The sequence below is a fragment of the Lotus japonicus genome, chromosome 2 (assembly GCF_012489685.1).
Source record: "Lotus japonicus ecotype B-129 chromosome 2, LjGifu_v1.2".
Lineage (NCBI taxonomy): Eukaryota > Viridiplantae > Streptophyta > Magnoliopsida > Fabales > Fabaceae > Lotus > Lotus japonicus.
The window spans coordinates 91,023,669-91,047,856 of NC_080042.1; the positions used below are offsets into that span (position 1 = coordinate 91,023,669).

Below are 24,188 nucleotides of genomic sequence, written 5' to 3' on the forward strand. Positions count from 1 at the left end.
CGATGTCCTGGTGCCTTGGGGACATACGAGTGGGTGGTCATGCCATTTGGGTTGAAAAACGCTGGCGCGACCTACCAACGGGTAATGAATACCATTTTTCATGATTTTATCGAAGCTTTCATGCAGGTTTACATTGATGACATTGCGGTGAAATCCCCATCAAGGGATGACCATTTGTTGCATCTAAGGAAATCCTTTGAGAGGATGAGAAAATATGGCTTGAAGATGAATCCCCTTAAATGTGCCTTTGGTGTTATTGCAGGTGATTTTTTGGGTTTTGTGGTGTATAAAAAGGGCATCGAGATCAACAAGAACAAAGCTAAAGCCATTCTCGACACTAGTCCACCAACTAGCAAGAAACAACTGCAATCATTATTGGGAAAGATTAACTTCCTAAGGAGATTCATTGCCAACCTCAGCGAGAAGACCAAGTCATTTTCCCCACTTCTTCGACTTAAAAAGGAAGATGCGTTCCGCTGGGAAGCAGAGCACCAAAAAGCGTTCGATGAACTCAAAGTGTACTTGTCCAGCCCACATGTAATGGCACCACCTATAAAAGGAAAGCCAATGAAGCTGTACATCTCTGCCACGGATGGAACCATTGGCAGCATGTTGGCTCAAGAAGATGAAGATAGCAAGGAAAAAGCCATATTTTACTTAAGTAGGGTGTTAAATGATGCAGAAACTCGATACACCATGATCGAGAAATTGTGCTTATGCTTGTACTTCTATTGTGTAAAGCTGAAATATTATATAAAGCCAATCGATGTAATGGTTTTTTCTCATTATGATATAATAAAGCACATGTTATCCAAACCTATCTTGCATAGTCGAATTGGTAAATGGGCTTTAGCCCTAACCGAGTATTCACTAACTTATGCCCCACTAAAGGCAGTTAAGGGACAAGCAATTGCTGACTTCCTGGCAGATCATACTTTGCCTCGAGAAATCGTAACTTACGTAGGCATCCAACCTTGGAAGCTATTTTTCGACGGTTCCAGCCATAAGAATGGCACCGGAATCGGGATGTTCATAGTATCCCCAAGGGGCATCCCCACGAAATTCAAGTTTAGGATTAAGAGTAACTGCTCAAACAATGAGGCTGAGTACGAGGCATTAACATCAGGCCTCGAGATCCTGATAGCCCTTGGGGCAAAGAATGTTGTCGTAAAAGGGGACTCTGAGTTGGTAATAAAGCAGCTTACCAAGGAATACAAGTGCGTCAGTGAAAATCTAGCTAGGTACTACACGAAAGCTAGTAATTTGTTGGCCAAATTCGACGAAGCTAGGCTAGGTCATGTTTCCAGGGTAGACAATCAAGAGGCCAATGAATTGGCACAAATCGCGTCAGGATATATGGTCGATAAATGTAGGTTAAAAGAGCTTATCGAGGTCAAAGAAAAACTAAACCCCTCTGACCTCAACATCCTGGTTATTGACAATATGACACCTAATGATTGGAGAAAGCCAATTGTCGATTACTTGCAAAATCCTGTGGGTACTACAGACAGAAAGACAAAGTATAGGGCAATGAGCTATGTCATCATGGGAAACGAGCTATTCAAGAAAAACGTCGACGAAACACTACTGGAGTGTTTAAGCGAAGACGACGCGTTCATAGCAATCTCGGTCGTTCACGATGGGCTATGTGGTGCCCACCAGGCAGGAATCAAGATGAAATGGATCCTATTTCGACAAGGGATGTATTGGCCTACTATCATGAAAGATTGCATGGAGTATGCCAAGGGGTGCCAAGATTGCCAGAGACACGCAGGGATACAACATGTGCCAGCAAGTGAATTACACTCAATCATTAAACCATGGCCATTCAGGGGATGGGCTTTAGACCTAATTGGCGAAATTAACCCATGTTCTTCTAGGCAACACAAGTACATAATAGTGGCTATAGATTACTTTACCAAGTGGGTAGAGGCAATTCCTCTACAAAATGTTACCCAGGACACGGTGATCGATTTCATTCAGAATCACATAGTTTATCGTTTCGGGTTACCTGAGTCACTTACTACAGACCAAGGCACAGTATTTGTAGGCCAAAAAGTGGCATCATTCGCGGAATCTTGGGGCATAAAACTCCTAACCTCGACTCCCTATTACGCTCAAGCGAATGGTCAAGTAGAAGCGGCCAACAAAACATTGATCTCCTTGATTAAAAAACATGTTGGTCGAAAACCTAAAAGATGGCATCAAACATTGGGCCAAGTGCTTTGGGCTTACAGGAATTCACCTAAAGAAGCTACCGGGGCAACGCCATTTCGACTAGCATACGGCCAAGAAGCGGTGTTACCAGCGGAAGTATATTTACAGTCATGCAGAATTCAAAGGCAAGAGGAAATTCCAAGTGAAGACTATTGGAATATGATGCTTGATGAATTGGTCAATCTCGATGAAGAAAGACTATTGGCGTTGGATACCTTAACCAGGCAAAAGGATCGCGTTGCTAAAGCTTATAATAAAAAGGTTAGAGTTAAATCTTTTATACCCGGTGATTACGTATGGAAGGTTGTCTTACCAGTCGATAAAAGGGATAAACGCTATGGAAAGTGGGCCCCAAACTGGGAAGGCCCTTTCACAGTCGAGAAAGTACTTCTAAACAACGCTTATTCGATTAAAGAATTAGGAGGTCGAAATCGACAAATAACGGTAAATGGCAAATACTTAAAAACGTATAAGCCAACGTTGCATGAAATAAACATCGAATAAGGAAGCAAGAATAAGAAAATAAATAAAGTAAATTGCCAAACTCGAATGTTTTATTAATTAGAATAGAGCATTTACAACTATGGCAAAGAAACTTTAAAAAGGGGGATTGGCCCTATAACTATCGTATTTGGCCCTAAGAGGCTCCATGCGCCTCAAGACATCCTCTTGTTGGGATTCCAGTCTCGATTTCTCCTGTCGAAGATCCAGCTCCTCACGGGCAGTGGAAGAAAGCTTGTCCACCAAGGCTTTCAGAGCTCCCACACTCCCCTCAGGGTCCGCTTGGTTCAGAGCAGCCTTCAACTCTTCAAATTCTTCCATCTTCTCCTCAATTTGATGTTCAGCAAAGAACACTCGAGCAGTAAGCTCCCGGTGTTCTTCATATAGGGGTACAGCTTCATGCAGGAGGCCCAGAAACTCCAGAAGAGGGGTTTTTACAGAGGCAATAATATTCCTCTGCAAAAGCTGGTTAATGAGCCTGGTAAGCTCTTCAGCCAGAGAAAGAGAGGAATGCAATTCCCAAAACAGGTCTTCGTCAAAGGCCAAGCTCCGGATCTGGTTAAGAACACGACGGCTAGCCATGGTTGAAAGGGTGTGTAAGAGCAGGAAAGGAATTCTGGAAAAGAGGCAAGGGAGAGTTTGAAGAAGTTACTGAAGAGAAGTAACCAAGAATGCTCTATTTATAGTATAACAACAAAGGAGTGCATTAATTAGTGGCAATCAGTTGCCAACTCTTCATCTTATGGTTACAGGCCACATAAATTACCACTACCATCGTAAATGGCTTTGGCCTTTAATGAACAAAGACTTTCATTGAATCAAGAAAACGTGGTATAAGATGGCAATAAATTGGCTTATTTCCCAGAAACCAAGTAATGACTACGTAAGGGGATGCAAGGGAGTTTGAACGGTGCAACAATAAGCGAATAGCCGTCAGAATAAATGCACAATGGAAACTGAAAAGACATGGCAAATTAAACGTCAAATTATATGGCCTACGTGCCAAAACCATTGTCGAAATATTACATGCAAATTGGCATCGAAAGCCATGGTTAAAATAGTGTCATCATTACATATTGATAAGAGAGAGTCCTAAAGCAGGGATTTAAAAGAGTTCAAACGATCAGCGAAGGTGGCAATCTTGGCATCGAGATCCTTCTTCACGGCCTGGTCAACCTCCAACTCCTTGATAACATCTTTTGTCGAGATGATCAGAGCCTTGGAGTCCTTAGTAAGCACATCCAACTGAGCCTTCACAGCAGGGCCTTCCTCGACCAAATCAGCTCGCTTTTTCTCCAACTTGGTGATCTCTCGATGCAGCTCCTCAAGTTTAGTGTCGACTTCAGAAATTTCATCTGCAATTAAAACCTTCCTAGCAGTGAATTTCTTGAAGTCCTCTTTCATTGCTGCAACTTGAGCTTTACCAGAAGAGACTTTTGCTTCCTTAAGGCTGACAGCTTGACCAACGTCCTTAACTTGATGAAAAGTGGCTGAAGCATCCACTAAGAAGGATTGAAGGTTGGCCAAAGCAGCAGCCTGATGAGAATCAAGTTTTTCGCCAAGAAGGAAGACGAGCAATTCCTTAGCAGCATGGCTCGCTTGAGGATCAACTTGGATCTGGTCGAGAAACCCACTGGCGAAAACAATAGCCTTCAGCCGACCATACTCTCCTCGATTTGCTGAAAATTGGCCACCCCACTAGATTGAGCAGTCTCAGCAGTGGCATCAGCTTGATGGGGTGGAGAATCCCATTCCAAGGTGCCATCAAGAAAGCCATCCAAAGCTGCCAGCGGGTCCTCCTCAAATAAAGTGTCGAGCTTTTCACTAGACACATGAGATGAAGAGCCACCCTTGGCTTGAGGCGAAGGTTGCACAGTGGCAGTCGATTTTGGAGGAGGCATAGGGTTATCATCCTTGCCTGGAAGAGGTTCTGCTTCGCGAATGGGAGAGGTTGCACCTTGAGTTTCCTACAAGAAAAACCTCTTTAATGCCCTTTTTGATAAAGTAAAATGCATATTAGAGGAGCCAACAAAACATGAAAAATATAAAGATACCTGGCAAGCAGATTCCTTAGAAGGGCTCGAGTTGGTGGAGCTTCTGGAACGGCGGGGAGACTTATGACCAGATTTGCTCCTGACCTTCCTCCTTCCCTCAGATGTTGAAGTCTTTTTAGCCGAGGATGCGGCCTTGGGAGGTTTCTCGACACCTTCAGCTTTGGATTTTGCAGGGTTGGGAGCTGGAGAATTCTCACGGGATGGAGGATTGGAAGTGGAATGCTCATGGACATCAGCCTAAAAGAAACAAAACAAACAAGAAATGACTCAGATTAGGAAACCACAGGTTAAAATGTCACAAGGTACCCTCGAGAATGGAAAACGTACCTGAATGACGGCGTCGCCACCACCTTCTTTGTCATCGACTTCTGGTTGAGCATCAGATGCCAACTTAGAAGCCCTACTGGTGGTGGAAACACCAGCCCCTTTGGCCCTCTTCTGACTGGCCGAAGCAACAGGCTTAGGTTTCCTTTTTCGACTCTGTCGAAGAATACGTTAGTTCATAATCCAAAGAAATTGAAAAGAAAAAGGGAAAAGCATGAGGAAAGTACCTTGAGCTTGTCAGCAAGACTGACATCATCATCCTCATCATCATCATCATCATCCTCAATCACGACTGGCTTGTCCTTGGAAGAATGAGCCACTGGGGAAATAACTTGATGAGCTGGTCGGGTAATGACTTCAGCCGTAAACAAAAGATAAATTAAGAAGTAAAACAGGAAAACCTAGGCCAAGTCGAAGTATTACCTTGACCAATACGCATGTTCAGCGATATGTGGTTGAAGATTTCGACGGGCACATGATACGGAAAGTTCCATAGGTGGTACTTAGTCCAAGTCACTCGCTTTCGAGGAGGTAGAGCTTGATTGGCCAACACATTTATGTTTACATGGTCAACCCATTTAGGCAAGACCGGTGGAAAGGCCAATGCAAACCTACTCGTAGGCAAAGATGGGAACCTAAAGCTAGTTTTTCGAATAACAAAAGATAGACCCTCCTCATCAGCGTATCTCGAAGGCGAAGAGTTGGGTAATATACCACACCAAAGAACTCTTGAAAAGATCGAATTTCTGCCAGGTGCGTACCTTTGGTCTTCTTCGGATCCTGCTTCTGCAAAATAAAAGCATCTGTCATGCATTGCAGACAATCTACGAGGGGATTCGAAATTTGAGCCCAATACTCAGACCACCAGGCTTTGAAAGCATTAGTGGCATAATATGAAGGAGCGTAAGTGAAGGGGCTCAGGTTGAGGAGTTTCTTGTTATAAAACTGAACAGTCGTGTCGAAAGCAGGAGCCCTCTTAATAGCTCCGGGGTACAGGACTAGACTCTTGTCAAATAAAGTGTTGGGTAGAACTTGGCTAAGCCCAAACTGTCGAGAAACCAATTGAGGGTTGTAGCCACATAGAGTGTAGTCACTGCTAGCAAAGCCCACAGTTAAAACCCTAGGAGATAAGAGGGTCCTCCAGAGCGTGATGTGGTGTTCTTTGGGCAATGCAGAATCAGAAGCATTAGGGTAAGAATTCCTCAGCCAGAAAGGGCCACGAACAGCCTTGCTGTAAGGAGAGAAACTGGAACGATAATGCTTCAGCTCGAGAAACATGGTAAAGTACTTTCTGAAATCAGCTTCAAAACTCGACGCATCATAAGCAGGGGTCAAGGTCTCGAGCCTGTGGGCATCAATCCTGGTGTTAGAAACAGTTGGAGGATTATCTTGTGCCGGCAGAAGAGATTCGAAGACTGCATTCAACTAAAGTTGAAACAGCCAAAGAGGTCCAGCTGCATTCAGAGAGACGGTCTTGGTATTCCGGATATCCTCGACAGCTTCATTCAGCATTTGATAGAGGTTGTCAAGGACAAGCCTAGCCATAGCGAGTTGTCGACCCTCGTGAAGTAGATTGGCTAAGGGCAAAAGCTTGGCAGGAATACGCAAAGACTTGGTGCAAAAAACATAAGCAGACAGCCAATACAGCAAGAAAGCGACATGTTCAGCATCAGACACCTCACCACTCTCGACATAATGGTCCTTAATGAATCGACTAAAAGAAATGTTGTCAGTAGGAATCGAGATGGGTTTAACAGTGGCAGGTGCAGAGTGATAATCATCACCAATGGGCCATAATCCGGTGATAGCAGCAACATCCAAGAGGGTGAGGGTGATCATGCCAAAGGGAACATGAATGCAATTAGTGGACCTCTCCCAGAAATAAAGTGCACTCAACAACATAGCAGGGTTATACGAGATTGGAGATCTCGACAGCTGAATCAAGTCGAGAATCCCGACATCCTTCCAGTGTTGCCTCTTATCTTCCTCAACCCTATCTAACAATTTCAGGTAGGCTTTGTCGTTAGCAGAGGGGTTAGGAGGAGCTGAACGAAAGGCTCGTTTTGGGTCGGAAAGAAATGGCATACGGTAAGAAGGTTGAAATGCCAAAATAAGCTCCTCTCCCCTAACGCTAGGGTGAAATGATTCATGTTCTTCAGGGAGACTATTGGGCCTATCATGCTTCACTACTTTCAAAGGACCCAAAATGGCGCGTAAAGTACCATTAACAGAGAAAGGAATGAGTACCTGGGATTTCCATATAGCTCTCTTCTCTGCTTCGTTGGGGGTTCCGGGATTGCCACGCGCTTGGATTCATCCAGCTTAAGCTCAGTGGCCAACGGGATGGTCTGCTCAGGATTGGAAGCCATTGAAGAAAACGGTAGATATTCCAGAGAAAACGGAAGAAGATGAAGTGAGAGCGCTGGGGGAAGGAGCTGAAGGTTTGAGAAAAGAGTAAAGCTTGAACGAGGAATACCAAGAGGGTATTTATACACAGAAGGGCAAACGGAACCCAGGCCGCATTGAGCAGTAATTTATAAAAATTTGGGGTCCAAGCGATTATTTTATTAGTTAACTCATGTCACATCTTAGCTTTTTGGCATAGGTGAAATCATGGCCCTAAAAAGGCTATAACTGTCAGCTAGTGGAGAAGTCATCAGACGTTATGGCTGCTGATTGGACTTGAAGATCGAATGTTCGAGAGCACAAAGTACTTGAATCGTTGGAATCGAACGGCTGCGATAAAAAATGCTTGGTGTCTTCAAGCTAAAGCAGTCGACAACCAACATTCTTGGGGGGCAACTGTTAAGCTAAAAATTACGAGTACTACGACTCTCGACACCATGGTGCAAAGGTGGGTTCTCGACAGAAAGGGTTATGGCGAAACCGGCAACTCAGCACACGATGTCCCTCAAAGTCAAGTTAGTGAGAGCTATATCTCGACAAACTCAGCAGATGAAGAAATCTCGATCATCTTAATGGAAGAGGCAGTTACCGAGTAACAAGCAACTACAAGCACGTGCATATACCCACGATGCCACGAATAGCAACGGTTGCCCACGACTCAGAACCATCCACGTGACAATAGAGTCACGTGCGCGAAGACCACCGGCTAAACGTGGGGCATGGCGCCAAAATTCAAAACCCACGAAGCCATCATGCATCCAAGAAAAACCGCCAAGAACGTGGGCAGGAACAGCACTATAAATAGAAGAAGCAGCAGCAGAAAAAGGGGTTCCCAACTCAAACTCTGAAAATTCACCAAAAGCTCCAAATGTCCGCATCAATGAGACTCAAGGAGCACAACGTGATGATGGAGGAGTATGTTGCAGAACCAACGCTTTAGTTTTCTCGTGTTTAAGCTTATTTAATTCCCAGTTCCTTTATGCATTTTCTTGTCGAGATCCACATCTCTTGTTAGTTTTTGTGTTATTTTATGTATGTGACTCCTTTGTAATTGACCCGTGTTTAATGAAATTCAGTTCTGTCTAAACCAATTCGTTTTTGTCGAAAAACACACACACACACACAATACTTTGGCAAAGCGTTTTCTCAAAAGGACCCTGAATCTAAACTTCCTTTAGTCGAACTAAGAGGATATTTGTTTACCAAAAATCCACGTAAACACGTGTTTATCTATTGTTCATAGAAATCTCTCAAAGGAAATTACGTCATGTAATAACAGCTAGCTAGAGTGCTAGTCATCACTATAGATTATACAACCATTCCACACACGCGTCCAATTGAATAAGAAAATTGGAGCCATAGGTTTGCTATAGTGACAAGGTCATGCGTGAGAGAATTTGAAATGCCCATATTCTGTGAAGGGAAAATGACAGTAACATTTTAAGAAAAGCTCAGATTTCTATTTCTACCCAAAAGATCTATATTCTATAGTCCTAGATTTGATAAAAACAGAAGATGCTGTTCCTCCAACTCTGCGTCGCCGTGAAGGATCAGCTGTTTGGTATAGAAGAAGGAGCTGTCTCCCACCTTCATTTACATTGCTCCCGAGGGTTAAACAAATAATTAATGAAGCTCATCACATCTAATTGCCATTCCACTTGACGGTATTAGTACTTCAAATTATACTTAAAAGATTAAAGCATCAACTAAATTAAATTACGGATATATGATAGTGAAGATGCAACTTGCAAGCACAAAATCTTACAAGTTTAATTAGTTAAAAACATCCATGTAATTTACTACTCTAATTAGTGCATGTTTGGATGCATCATACTAGATTTCCAAGCTGGGAGAAGAAGTGATATTCATGATTTTTGGGAGGACTAGAACTTAACCAGACATTCACCATGTCCATGGTCCCTTTGGCAGTAAATACAGCAGCATCCACTACAAGATAATGAATGCTTTTGTTGACTCCACTGAAGATAATCAATTTTGTCAGTGTCCTCCTTCCCCATTGAACTTGATAAGGTGATCATGACCTTTGCAAGAGTATTGCTTGTGGGTCATGGTATTTTTACTAAGTATCTTCTAATTTGGTAGTCATAAGATTAATTCCTTTTAAACTCTAAAATTATATTAAGTGGAAAAATATCTACTAACAAGTCATTTTCCATACATACATTTAGGATCAAATCATTAACTAAATATTTTAAGAATTCAATTATCTATCAATCAACTGTGCTAGAAACATATTGTCGGTTGTGACTTTCAAAAAAAAAAAAAAAAATATTGTCGGTTGTGGTGGGTGATGATAGTGCATCATTTGGTAATTGAACGAGGAAAATGACAGAGCTACTTTACGGGTCATGGAGCAGTCTATTCATGGCCTTTTATGGTGTCATGGACTTTCCTGGTTTTGGGCGTCACTTGCAATTGCAACCATATTGCGTAGATAATTAAATTTAGCCTAAATTACTTGTAATGAAAACAAAATGGTGGAATTAGTTGAGCTAATTCAGCCTTTTGGTTTGTAATTTGATTCCTAATGATGATTAATTCATGGTAGGTCAAAAGCTGAAGTCTATCACACAGATTAGGAATTTTACTGTGGACTAGTCGTTGGGTTGGACCCCTTAGTCCGTTAATGAGCAGAGTCCAAATTAATTAGAAAAAGTGATTTTCAGCACTTGAACGTTTCTAAACTTGTGTTGACTTGGTGCCATTAAACCAGCGGCAGGGTGGTCCGTATATGTCATGTCCAAATGCTACACATATTGACTTGTAAATTGTAGACTTTTTTTGAATTGCATACTAAAATCTTACATATTCTCTTGAAATAACACTCAGGAGAATGATACATTAATATCCGAATGCTCAAAATAGTTTTTTTATGGTTCTGTTAAGATTATACAACAGTAAAAACACACATAAAACATATCACATCACATCGTATATATTACACCTATTATTTATTTATGTTCTTTTACTTTAATTTTCACATCCATTAGTGCCTAGGCCTAGCTAGGCTAGCTATGAGGTGTTGTAATATGTTCTTTCCACACAAATGAGCATACAATCCATTTTTAAGGATAAAGATAAATGACACACATTTTGTGACATGAAAAGTCACAACTAAACTTCAACAGTTGAATTGAACAATGTTCATTTTATATTGTGTTAATCTTTACACCCCGCATTTTAGAAAATGAAAAAAACACAAGCCAGTCTTACTTGGAGAGTGTGCATAATTTGACATCATGTCAAATAGCATCTCTCATTTCACCATTCACTCTTTTATATTTTATATTTTGCAGTCACAATATTTTTCTCATCACCAACCCTATAAATTTGCTAATTCGAATTGAAGGGTGATATAAAATCGTTCTATACCCACTATTACCCCTAACCTCCCCTAAATTATTAGTTATTACTTCATTGAATTGGAACCTATGCCCAATTATAACCATAAACTGCTAGTCATCCTTTTCACATGAGAAAACCCTTGAGATGAGCTTTTTGGCAGATTGCTATTTCACTCCGAATCAAATCTCACTAGCAACTTCAAGAGTATTTCTTTGTATATCGATGAGGAAGTCCTAACCAGTTGGTTTAGATTGTTGCACTAACAATTCCACACATAAATAAAATTCAAATCTCATTTTAAATCAAAACACAAATCTGATGACATCTCTACTCATCAGGCAGACAATTCCTTTGAGATTACAATAATGGATGATTCTCCAAGAAGGTATGACGATATTTCCATCCAGAGAATTGAATTAAGCTTTGACGCTACAACAATGCTATACCTCAGGGTAAGCCTATTGTTGGGCCGCAAGAGGATAAAATCGAGAGATCATCCACATTGGGATGACATGAACAAATTACAAGTGGATTGGACACCATATATTTCACCCAAAACCTTAAGGTATTAGGTGTATGAGTCTACTCACTTATAAAGTGATTATTACTCCCCTAATCTTTAAATGTGAGACTTTCTTACTCACACTTGAATTCCAAGACTTACCTAGGTGATTGACATCCTTTGAGGTTAGGTCAAATTATTGTTTGTCAACTTTTGTTTCCTAATTAAATTAAACAAGCAATTATTTGCACTAATCTCTTTGCCCACACTACCTAAAAACCCTAAAATCACATCCCTTCCTATTAGGGAAAATCACGTGCAAAATTATACACAGAAGCATGTTTCCGATTTTGATTCGCAAGTCAATGGGTTGGGTTAAGCATGTTTCCCACTTGTCATAAACCACTATGAATGAATGGACCAAACTGAAAGCATAAGAAATTTTTTTTTTTTGAAAGCTTAGCTTAAGATTAAATTTGACAATTCGATTTATGATCTTATGTTTTTTTTTTTGAATAGTTACGATCTTATGTGGTTACATGTATTATGTTAAAAAATTAAAATGTTGGTCAATGTAAAAATTTGTATGGCGTGAGGACACCTAGGTAAAAATCGCTTAGATGGGCTAAGAGCATGAAGAAAGGCAAACTCCAAATATATAATATGATCATACATTAACATTTCTAATATTGTTATATTGATGGTAAATATGGACGAAAAGAAAAGTTTGTTCTCAATTAATGTATAATTGGCACAATAATATAAATTGGAAAACCGATATACACGCAGAAATGATGAGAACACGAAATCCCCTAGATATACTGCAATGGTCCATGACCCCTGGAAATCTAAATCCTCCTCTTGATTCTCATAGGATCAAAAGGAGGAAAAAGAAATTGTGACTAAATTTAAAAATAAAAACTAAAACTAATTTAGCACTGCCTGGCTCCAATCTGTATGCCTGTTTTTCTCTATATATGTATCAAATAATATAAACGATAATATTTTTTAAAATAAAATAAAAAATAGGGGGAAAGAGCAAAGTTACATTGCTGCAATCCTTGGCTTTCCAAATTGCATATGATATCACCTCTTGTTCACACAGTTGGTCATATCAGACGAAGAGGGTATGTTGATGCTGGTGCCTCTTGAGGAAAAGAAAGGAAGGAAGGGGTTGTTTGACATGAGAACATACAAAGTAGGGTTAATTTTCTTCTCTTCATTATGCTGATCTCTCTCATAAGTCTAAATTAACGTACAACTGAACTCAGAATGAAAAGAAAGAGAAGGAAGGAGGAGATGGAGAATGGAAGGACAGAGAGATGAAAAGTAGTGATTTATAAGCGGGTCTGAGAGAAGCATTTTTGTCCGTGCGGTAAAGCAAAAGCAAAAGCGTGTTTGGGCCGGTGACGCCTCTTTTTCGACTTATGCTTTGTCTCCATTTTTGGCGAGACACGAGACTCTCTTCCCCATATATATTAACTAGTATAGTATATTTACCTTACCTTGGATACTAACTGCATGCGATCGATGCGATCCTGCTGTAAATGTCATTTTATTCTCGATCAGATAATACTATACTAATGTATAATGTGTTAGTGCTCGCTCACTCTGTGTCGTAAATCATCATGTCCCATTCACACACCTACAACCTCATTCTCATGGACTTTTATATAAGCTGTTTTTGGCCGGTCTTTTCTCACAAAAATATATTGTAAACCAACTATATTTGCACTTGCTTATAAAAGGAAACTATATTTGCACTTCACATAACGTTCTCATGTGTGGCTAATTCTTTTAGCTTTAGGCAGGGACGGATTTAAGTGCAAGGGTATGAGGGTAAGTGCGGTATCTTAATTTTGGAAAAAATATTAGAAAAAAAAATAGTGGTAATTAAAAGTATGTGGGTTTTTTATGGCTTCTTTGATAAATAATGTCATCATTTATGTTCCACAATGCTAAATGCTCCACTTGTGTCTCACATTACTAAATGTCCTCACTTGAGTAGTAAAATTAAAGTTTGTGGTTTTTTATGGTCAATTTGGTAAAAAAATGTCCTCACTTATGTTCATTTTGGTAAAAAATGTTATCACTTGTGTTTCTTTGGTAAAACGCGTCATCCCTTTTAATAGTATATGTTATTTTTTTTTTCGAATTTATATGTATATATTGCCCTCACTACATCAAATTTCTAGATCCGTCACTGACTTTAGGTGTTTTTCAGATAAATATGTGGCACCTAAAATGATATTTTTTTTTACAACAAAAATCATCTTTATTGAATAATGAGGGAGACTTGAATACAACTTTCAAATGAAAAAGGGATGCAAACAAATACATCGGGATATGATATATACCAATAAATATATATGCTTAGATAAAAACAAAAAAAACATATATGTTTTGATTGAGTCATCATTCATATATTTATTCATATATTTGTATGAACATTTTCTTTCGTATATAAATTTTAAATATTAATATTATCATCATTAATTATTTGCAAAGTAATTTTTTAAAATGTTCTCAACTGATTTTTTTTTTATCTTCTGGATCACCAAAATTTTGTTCCAAAGTAGAGATGTCGGAACCTGTACCATCATTTTCATCATTCACCGACTACAATATCTAGATGTCGCTTTCTTTATCGTCAATAAGCCTTGATCTTTTCAAAAAAAATAATAATAAGCCTTGATGGTCAAAAATCTATCACAAATGGCAAATAGTCAACTAGACCACTTATGCGAATATCACACCTAAAATAATTTTTGAATACCACAAAAATCACTACCACCATTTCTTTTTAAGAGTAAATTTTTCACACACCAAACTCAAATGATGAATGATGAATGTAAACATGGTTACCAAATGACTGTGAATTACCTACGGAAAATAGCAAATTCATAGCTGTTTGCGGATCATGTGGAAAGTATATAAATATTGTAGGTGATTACTTAACCCATGTATGGCATAGGTTTGATTTTGGAAATCATCTTTTGTATTCTGCCATAGGGAGTGTCATAGATTGCTTAGGCTTAGATTGTTCTCAAGCTGTGGCCCGCCTCGTCCTAGCGTTCTGCATGCTAGCTAGTTGTCTTTCTTGAACCTAGCCCAGGCTAACAACAACAAAAATTTCTATTTACTAGTTAATTTTCAGAATCTGGAGCACGGGAAATCATCCCTAAATGCCCAATTTGTATCAACCCCAAATTGTAGTGACGCCTTTTTCCCAAAAACATGGAAGCATGACTTTTTTGCAACATATGAATTAGAGGTATATAATATAACTGCTCATCTATGTATGGCTACCATTCACAAGCGATCAGTACAAAGATACTAAAACTGATGCATCACTCTCAAATAAGTCAACTAAATTTGAAAGAGCTAATTAATCAAATCCACGAAACATTAATATACAAACATAAAGAATCATGTTTAGGACTTTTGTCCATGGAGAAAATGTTCTAAAGAAAAAATTCCAAATCACATGAAATTGATGTTACCTTTTTTTTTTTTAAATGGAAATTGATGTTACCAGGACAATAGAACAATACCCACGTACCTAACAAAAATATATAAATACAAAATCAACTAGAAATCAACTAGAAATTTATATAATGTTCGCCCGCAACATAAACGTGGTGTTCTACTTCTACTCTTTACAATATTGTTTAATTGCGCATATGAACTTCCGGTGTGAACAAGATCCAAACGAGGTTTAGTCCTGTTAGCTTTTATTGATCAGTAAACGCAGGCAAATTTTGACGCTCATCTTTACGAGATATTCCTCCTGCCAAACGAAACACCATACCATCTTGTTTTACGTGGAATGTGAAATTGATTCATTGAGAGAAAGTTTTTTTTTTTGAAAGTGAGAGCAAGTTTGCATTAACTTATCTTTTTTAAGAATGATAAATTTTTTAGAGTAAAATCATTGAATTTATTCATGCAAAGCACCAGTAACATTATTAGACGATAGAATACCCACCAAATCGGGAGACTATTCTTCAATCCAAACAAAACGAGGACATGAGAAAACATATTTAGCTATAAAATCGGTGGCTAAATTACCAGTTCTAAGAACGTATAATAATTGGAATGAAACAAAAGAGTGAGAAAGCATAAGCCAATCAATAATTACTGAAGCTAGGTGAGACTAACTCTTATCTCCCTCGTGAATCTGTGCAAGTGTTTAACACTATTAAACTAATCCGAAGGGGCGGATCCAGACCTTATATATCAGTGTGGTTAAAAATAAAAGAAATTATAGATTAAAATATTTTGAAAATATTTTTTTTTCAAAAAAGAGAAAATATTATAGTTATAAAACCATGAGAGAAAGTTCCTCATAAAATAGAAGAGTTTACAGTCCAAAAAAGACTAGGCTTACAACAAAAAGTTTCACATGAGAGCAAAGCCACGAGGTAAACCATCAAAAATTTATTCTAATGAATTTTTTGTGTAGCTTGCAAAGTGCTTACAGAAAGAAAGTACATAAATGTGTAAAGCAAAAGAACAGATCAACAATTATGTTTTGCTTACACGGACCTGCTCCCACAAAAACCAAACTCAAACAAAACTTCCTAGACAAGAAAAATAGAAGAAAACCAACAAACACAAGTTTCAATACAAATAGAATTGCAGAGTGAGACACGCGTGCATTGCCGCCGTGCAGAGAGAGCATCGTCGCGTGCAGAGAGAGCTTCGATGGAGAGTAGGGAGAGCGTGCGTGAAAACTGAGAACAGAGAGAGTGTACCTGAAAGGAGTTTTCTTTTGTCATTTTTTTGTACTGCTTTATCAAGCATACTTTTTTTTTGGAAGGCGAAATAAGTATATATAAGTGTATAGCAAAAATGGTGTTATTCCCTAATACAAAAACAAAAGAGGCGACTATACAAAGTTGCAGACAAAGGATGCAACACCAGCCAGAAAGCAAATTATCAAATTGCAAAAGCCAGATCTACTTAAAAGCTAGGTACAGCTCCATCAGCAGCATATATACATGTATCCCGTAGACCAACCCTTTCTTTGCGCCCCCCCCCCCCCCCCTCCTTCTTTTGTCAATCATATAATTTTTTTAAAAAATAAAAATAAAAAAATTGGTGTGGCTGCCTTAAAGTGGGTCCGCCCGTGCTTGACGATCATCTCTTGAAAATCAGTCTCCGAGGACACTTGCATTGCCCACTGTAGGCCACAAGCCTCCACAATAGCAACATTTAGAGTCACCTGCTGCTTACTAGGTGTCGAGCCTAGCACCTAACCACTGCCATCGCAAGCCACGAATTGAAATCGAAACCCATGGCAGTCACTTGAGGTGCAACAACATCAACATTGACCTTTATCTTGCCATGAGCCATGAGGTGGTGGCCACCACTTATTCAGCTCGCTGCATACCACACCCGGGGGACACAATTAATTTTAATGGATTGCAATCCTCTTTTATGTGAAATTTTTTAGAGTAAAATACACTTATCCCCCTCAAGGTTTGCTAGAAAAACACTCCACTCCATTCTTGTTCAAAATATACACTCCACCCCACTCATCTTATCATGTTAACTTTATCCAAAAGATGCTAACGGAATATTCCATTCAAATCAAAATTATTTAATGTAAACTTATTTTTCCATTTCTTTTTTTTTCTGGTTATTTTTTATTTTATTTTTTTTCAAAAAAAACCTCACTTTCAAATAAAAATCGTTAAACGTCAGTTCCATTAAAAAAAAACATTAGTTTTAACAAAAAAGAATATAACATCACAATTACTAGTAATACCCAGTTTATAAAGGATTTTTATAAATAGTGAATTATATAAAAATATTTCGAAATTAATTTCATACTAATTAAAATTTCACCAAATAAATACTAATTAAATTTCTTTTTCCTATATTTATAAAAAAATGTTGCTTATGAATTCATTGAGTAATGTATGGATATTATTTAATAAAATTCTCTTATCATATATCAATAACATCCTTCATTTTCAATTACTAAAAGTAATATATACTTTAACATTTAACATGTTATAACCAACGCGATCATATTATCCAAATTAATTAATTAATTACAATAATAGTATAACTTTATATTCTTTTATGGAGTGGAAGTTTAACGTACTTTTACCATAAGTTTTAATTTAAAACTATTTCATACATATTTATTCTTGAATTATTTTATAAAATGGTTACTTTATATACTAGCTCCAACAGTATGTAAGCATTGAGAATATTTGTTTGGTCAAATATTAGAAAGTGACGTTTTTTTCTGAAAAAAAAATAACCAGAATAAAAAAGGAAAAATAAGTTTACATTAAATAATTTTGATTTGAATGGAATATTCCGTTAGCATCTTTTTGAATGAGGTTAACTTGATAAAATGAGTGGGGTGGAGTGTATATTTTGAATAAGAATGGGGTGGAGTGTTTTTCTAGCAAACCTTAAGGGGGTAAGTGTATTTTACTCTATTTTTTATCATATTGATTTTTTTTCTATTTATCTCCATTTATATGTATTAAATAAGCATTGAATAAGTGAGATCATGCAAATATTTGTAGGTTAAATAAAAATGAGAGAATTTTCACTATCATAACTCGACCTAATTAAATAAAAACATAAATTATCATCTACAAACAAAAATATCAGTGCAAATAAAAAAATAAACCTTATATATATATATATATAATGAGGGAAGAAAATAAACCTTATATTTGATTAATTTCATTTTTCGAAAATTTTTTAATGCTCTCCAAAGTCATTAAGAAAGGTTTTGATTTCGAGTCTTGTAAATAAATTTTTTTTACAGAGTTAATCTCACCTGGTCTAAATGTTATTACTCAAATAAAATTGTTAACCCGCAAAAAAAATACATTTCGGAGAAAAAGAAAAACATGGTAACATTGCACAAAGTGAACTTGGTAACCTTGAAAGTCCAAAGTGAACTACAATGAACGCACATGTTAATTTATGACATTGCACACGTTCCTTGTACAATCAAAACGTGACATTCTGCTAAAAAATATACTTACTATAAAAGATTTCTCCAGAATTATTTTCATGGTAACCGTCCCAAATTATTATTGAGCATTTTCCATACATAACATAACCCATCTGCGATAAGGTCAATCTTCACACTTCCCAATTCACATAACCTGATCTGATCAAGCTTCTTATACAGAGATCAATCAATCAATCATCAAATTCATATTCCACAACAACAATCTTCATCGTTTTCCACTGTGAATTCCAAATAGTATTATGGAGCCAAATTCAGATGCTAATCAGCGAATTGCCATGATCGCTGCTCACCTCAACCCTCCCAATCTCATGGTTCGTTTCGTGATCCCTTGCCTACTCTTGTTTTCTTCTTCGATTAATCCTGTTTCGTTTCTGTTGTGATTGAACAGATGGAGGATGCTTCTTTGAGAACTGCCCATTGTCGCGCCAAAGGTGGAGCTCCGGGATTCAAAGTCGCCATTCTGGGTGCTGCAGGTGGCATAGGTCAACCTCTCGCCATGTTGATGAAGATGAACCCACTCGTTTCGGTTCTCCATCTCTATGATGTCGTCAACACCCCTGGTGTCACTTCTGATATCAGTCACATGGACACTGGTGCCGTTGTATGTATTTCCTTCAATCTCAATATGCGAATTCGTTTTCACTGAAACAAGCAAAACCCAGATACATTTTCTGATTTTTTTACCTGAATCATGTAGAAATTAATAAACTTGCTCAGTGAATTCTTGTGGGTAGGTTTGGTTGACCTTGTATCCACAAATTAGGCCTTATCATGAATCATGTCTAAATGTGGATTTGTGTGATTGTGTTAATGTTTAGCTCTGTTTGGTTTGCTTAGCCTGCTGAGATGACTAACATTTGGTATTTAGGTTCGAGGATTTTTGGGGCAAAAGCAGCTTGAGGATGCATTGATAGGCATGGACTTGGTGATCATTCCTGCTGGTGTTCCACGCAAACCTGGAATGACAAGAGATGATCTCTTCAATATTAATGCTGGAATTGTTAAGACACTATGTGAAGGGATTGCAAAGTGCTGTCCAAAAGCGATTGTCAACTTGATAAGCAATCCGGTTAACTCCACTGTCCCGATTGCAGCTGAAGTTTTCAAAAGAGCCGGTACATATGATCCCAAGAGACTTTTGGGAGTGACGATGCTTGATGTTGTTAGAGCAAATACGTTTGTGGTATGTGCCACTATTCTTGAAATTAATAGATGCAGCTCTTTATAGTTAATGGATAATTAGGATGGTGAAGTGAACTTTTCAAGTTAAACTAAAAGAAAATCTCAAATTTGAAATTCCTGTTGTTTCAAACTTTGACTAGCTATGATTATGCTTATTACTTAATTATGACAACCAATGGTACTGCAATTAAGGAATTAACTCTTGGGTGAGTTGAACTGACTGCTGCATTGTCATAATCTTTTATATTTTTTATGGAGAAAGGCTGAAAGGCATATTAGACGAGGGCATGGGAGGAGTTCATTTTAACTGTACAGCCTTACCTGAAAATGTAGGATCAACCAACAGAGGTAAGGAGGGCGGAATGGGAAAAGGGGTTTCGTGCTGATACTTCAGAGAATAACTGAATGCTGAGCTGGCAGGCATATGAGAATATTAGAGGGGAGGATAGGAAGTATGAGGGCTGACAGATAATGGGTAGGAAATTGTGGATCCCTTGAAGAATCTTGGCATTTTCTCTCTCTCTTTTCCCGTGCTACAGAGAGTGAGAGCAAGGGACATTTTTTTTAATGGTGATATGAGTAGTAATATCAGTTCAGAATATCGAATTCTGGTTTTGTGAATACATACATCAATAATAGTCATACCTGATTCCAGTTTCTATCACGTCCATTTGAAAATATAGTTTTTGGCTTTTGTAACATAGCTTGTTAAAGCCTGTGTACCATAAAATAAAAGTGTGCTAGTAGCTCTCTCAGTATTATTTCCCAATGTTGTCTGTTATTAGTTATTACTGTATCAAATTTTGAACTGCACTTCATTAACTTTTCCCTGTCGGGTCTGAACATGCAGGCTGAGGTTCTAGGTATTGATCCAAGGGATGTGGATGTCCCAGTTGTTGGGGGACATGCAGGTGTTACAATTTTACCTCTTCTTTCTCAGGTCTGCACTCTAACTATTTCTCATTCTTAATTGTTGCTGTGTCTTATTTTGAATTCTTACAAATGTTATACTCTAATTTATTAGCTGACAGAGTCTCCCAAATTTTAGGTTAAACCTCCTTGCTCTTTCACCCCAAAAGAAATTGAGTACTTGACTGATCGCATACAAAACGGTGGAACTGAAGTTGTTGAGGTGAATATTTATATATTTTCTTAGTTTCTGTTTACTTGAATACTAATAACTAATACACCTAAATTCCATTATCACTCTTGTTGTTTACCCTTCAACCATGGAGGTCTTAATAATTAATTTATTAAATGTCACTATGTCAGACTTAAAATAATATCTGGTGAGATAGCAGAGGGGTTGAACTGATCGGCAATCTTGCACTCCTGCCTATTATGGAGTTCAATTCAATGAGTGCATGTTAATAAATATAGAAGAATCGTGTAATGTGCCAAAATTGTTATGCAGGAAGCTACAAATAGTTGCTTGTGGCATACGGGATTATGAGTTTCCCAAAAGCTAAACCATATATTCAGTGAATTTGAGTTGGCTTATGCTAAAGATGATTCAAACTTCACATGGAAGCAGATGTAAAATAATTGTGCCCCGATCCTTTATGTTATTTTTTACTTGGTAGTTTGCAATCTCACCAAACCCCTAGTTCATAAACTTACCTAGACACATGCCTAGGAAATTCTATGAGGAAAGGTTTCCTATATGCAGGGAAACGTAGATTTCAGTAAAATCTTGAATTTGGGATGGGCCTAACTCAACCCCAAAAGCTTGCTAAAGGGTGAGAATTGTTCTACCTTTTATGAAGATTTATTTGGTCATATCTTCAGTCAATGTGGGACCGCTCAGCACATCTCTCTCATGCCCAAGACTGGACATATGGAGCATGAAGTTTTCAAAACTGGCGGGTGACCTAGTTATGAAGGGCCCAACAAATGGTACAATCTTAAATTCAGGCCTAGGACTAACCTTCACTCGTGAGCTAGCTTTTGGGATAGAGTTAGGCTAATAAGTTTTGAAAGTAATCACTAATCTGGCTTAGTAAAATGTGTATCAGTTAGTACTTTTTGGCAGTAAATTCGAGCTATATATGAATCCTCTATTGCTACGGATTATCTACACGTTGGAATTTTGATTTGGACAATGTTGTAATTTTCTCTAGGCCAAAGCTGGAGCTGGGTCCGCAACACTATCAATGGTTAGTGACTTATTTTTACTTTATATATAATACATGTGATGTGAGGAGAATATGCATGTTTTTGTAGAAGAAATTAATCATGACCATATATGCTATAGGGTGTGCATAACATTCATGTCATTTTAACTATTTCGGTTCTAGTAAATGTAATCCCGAGTATGTAATAAAGTGCAGGCATATGCTGCTGCTAAATTTGCAGACGCATCCCTTCGCGCTCTAAGAGGAGATGCTGGCATCATTGAATGTGCATATGTTGATTCACAGGTATGCTAAACAGACATCTTAAGGTTGCCATGCTTATTCCCTTGTCATATTTTAGCAGATTGTGATATTATAGTGTTGATTTTTCTGCTCAAAGTGGGAGCTTGAATAAATGTTTTCTTAAAAACTTACAATGTGTGTCATACATAGGTGACTGAGCTCCCGTTCTTCGCATCAAAAGTACGACTTGGGCGTGGCGGTGTTGAGGAAATTCTTCCTCTTGGTCCCCTGAATGATTATGAGAGGTAAGCAGTAATCACAGACATTTTAAAAAAACTGATGTTGTCGTTATTCAGGTGAGACTGAAACAATAGAGTTTATATGCTTGTGTTTTGAAATAGGGAGAGTTTGGAGAAGGCCAAGAAAGAGTTGGCAACAAGCGTGGAGAAGGGCGTTTCTTTCATCAGAAAATGACAAGTTTGATGATCCGGAAGATAATAAGTGGTGGAGGAATTGAGGTGTTCTCGATGTGAAATATAAATTTTTTGAATTAGTTAAGCAGCAGGTAAGTATGGATATCGGAATATCTATATCTTTTGAACGATGTAATAATAATAAATGGATAGTATTCAAGGTATAATGATCATCAAACAGCGACTATATAATATACTTCAATACTAAAGAAGGGATTAGTTTATCCCGTTTATAACGTTGGAACCAACATAGTGGATTGTCAAATACTTGGTACGAACCAGAAAGGATAAGGGACATCAGAATGATCTGATTTCTCTACAGAAAAATATTTGGTGCTGCTGCTATCAGTCAAGTGCCTGATCCCAAACTGAATGTCTTGACATGGATCTGTAAGACATTCAAATGAAAGAGCAAAGTAGACACTGTTTTCTCTTATAATTGACTTGTGAGTGCTATTGAATGCAGCTCTTGACATTACCATGCTCTTGCAATAACTAACAAAAACCACATTATCATCCAAGCTTTCACACTTTGTCCACGCAATAGGTTCCTTATTCATGTCCAACTTGAACACTTCGACTCCAGTAATATCGGGTGAGTTAACAAATTTTGTGACCATATTCATATAGTTCACATCTTCAGGTTTATAAACTGCACTGCATATCACATAAATGAGAAATAATTGCTTCAACTTTTCGTGTTTGGCTAAACGGCAGAAGGCATGACCTGAAATATGACGTTGGCTATCAATAGTTCTTGATATTTGTGGCGTGGATTTTTCCGGAAGCACACTTAATACTTTGTGCTTTGGAGAGCCATTAGTGGAATCTTTCAGATCATAAACCAACATGGAATTCAAAGGTCTGTTAGTTCTAACATACAACTTGGAACCCATAATTTCTATATCCAAAAAATGGAACACAGAATCTTTCTCTATTTCAATCATGTTCCAAGACTCGTCAAAGAGCCTATAAAATGCAATGTGACAAAAATCGTTGCAGAGACCGGCCAAAAAACAATCTGAGTCATAACCATCCGGTGTGGAAGAGACCACCATTTTCCCCATGGACAATTTCATATCTTGGATTTGAGTGTTGAAGGGAAAGTACAACGGGGGTGGGACCGAAACACTACCCGTAGTCACTGGATTGAAGAAGGTGAAGGATAAACTATTATCTTCATTATAATTTGATAAAATCATCCATCCTTCAATTGAACCATGGCAAAATATGCTTGTAGAGTCAAATAGTGAGCTTTTGGGACAATATCCACGTTCGTTTTTCAAGCTGAAAAATGTTTGTTCATGCGATATAAAGACAACTAGTGGAAGTTCGGGTAAAGGATGGCAATACTTGTTTGCAATGGCATTAGTAACGGTACTCCTCCAAGACGAGCATATTGCACGCATTGTAAGGTAATCTGTGAGGCATAGACGTTTCATTATCTGTTCCAAAATATCCTGGGGAAGATGTGTCCATTTGTTGGTTTCTTGCTTACTCACCTTCCTACTAATCCATTGGTTTTCAGTGAGTGATGAACCGAAAGAACTTTCACTTCCATGGGGTGACATCTCGACCATGTTTGTCCACTGTTATCACAAAAAACAAGAGATTGTAAATTTTCATGAAAACACATAATCGAAATTGATCAAAGATGAGTTTACTTTTTTTTTGATAAGTCAATGAATTAAATAACTAAGAGTACAAGGGGTACTCCAACCCTTATACAAACAAAGAGAAAACCCAGCCAACAAACATGCTGCAATTAGTCTTACAAGAGAAAAGTCATCAAGG

At 38.0% G+C, this 24,188-nt stretch overlaps 2 protein-coding genes across 2 annotated transcripts; one reads left to right on the forward strand and one right to left on the reverse strand.

Annotated features, from left to right (window-relative positions):
- Positions 1–18,415: 18,415 nt before the first annotated feature.
- LOC130740949 (malate dehydrogenase, glyoxysomal) lies at positions 18,416–22,630 on the forward strand. The gene is made up of 9 exons (XM_057593682.1): positions 18,416–18,693; positions 18,771–18,983; positions 19,251–19,565; positions 20,415–20,504; positions 20,613–20,696; positions 21,685–21,720; positions 21,895–21,984; positions 22,132–22,226; positions 22,323–22,630. Exons 1-9 carry the CDS (start codon positions 18,622–18,624, stop codon positions 22,393–22,395), a joined length of 1,068 nt encoding a protein of 355 aa, XP_057449665.1. The 5' UTR covers positions 18,416–18,621; the 3' UTR covers positions 22,396–22,630.
- A 24-nt stretch (positions 22,631–22,654) lies between these two features.
- On the reverse strand, positions 22,655–23,974 carry LOC130737274 (uncharacterized). The gene has a single exon (XM_057589025.1). It carries the CDS (start codon positions 23,972–23,974, stop codon positions 22,655–22,657), a length of 1,320 nt encoding a protein of 439 aa, XP_057445008.1.
- Between the last annotated feature and the right edge of the window lie 214 nt (positions 23,975–24,188).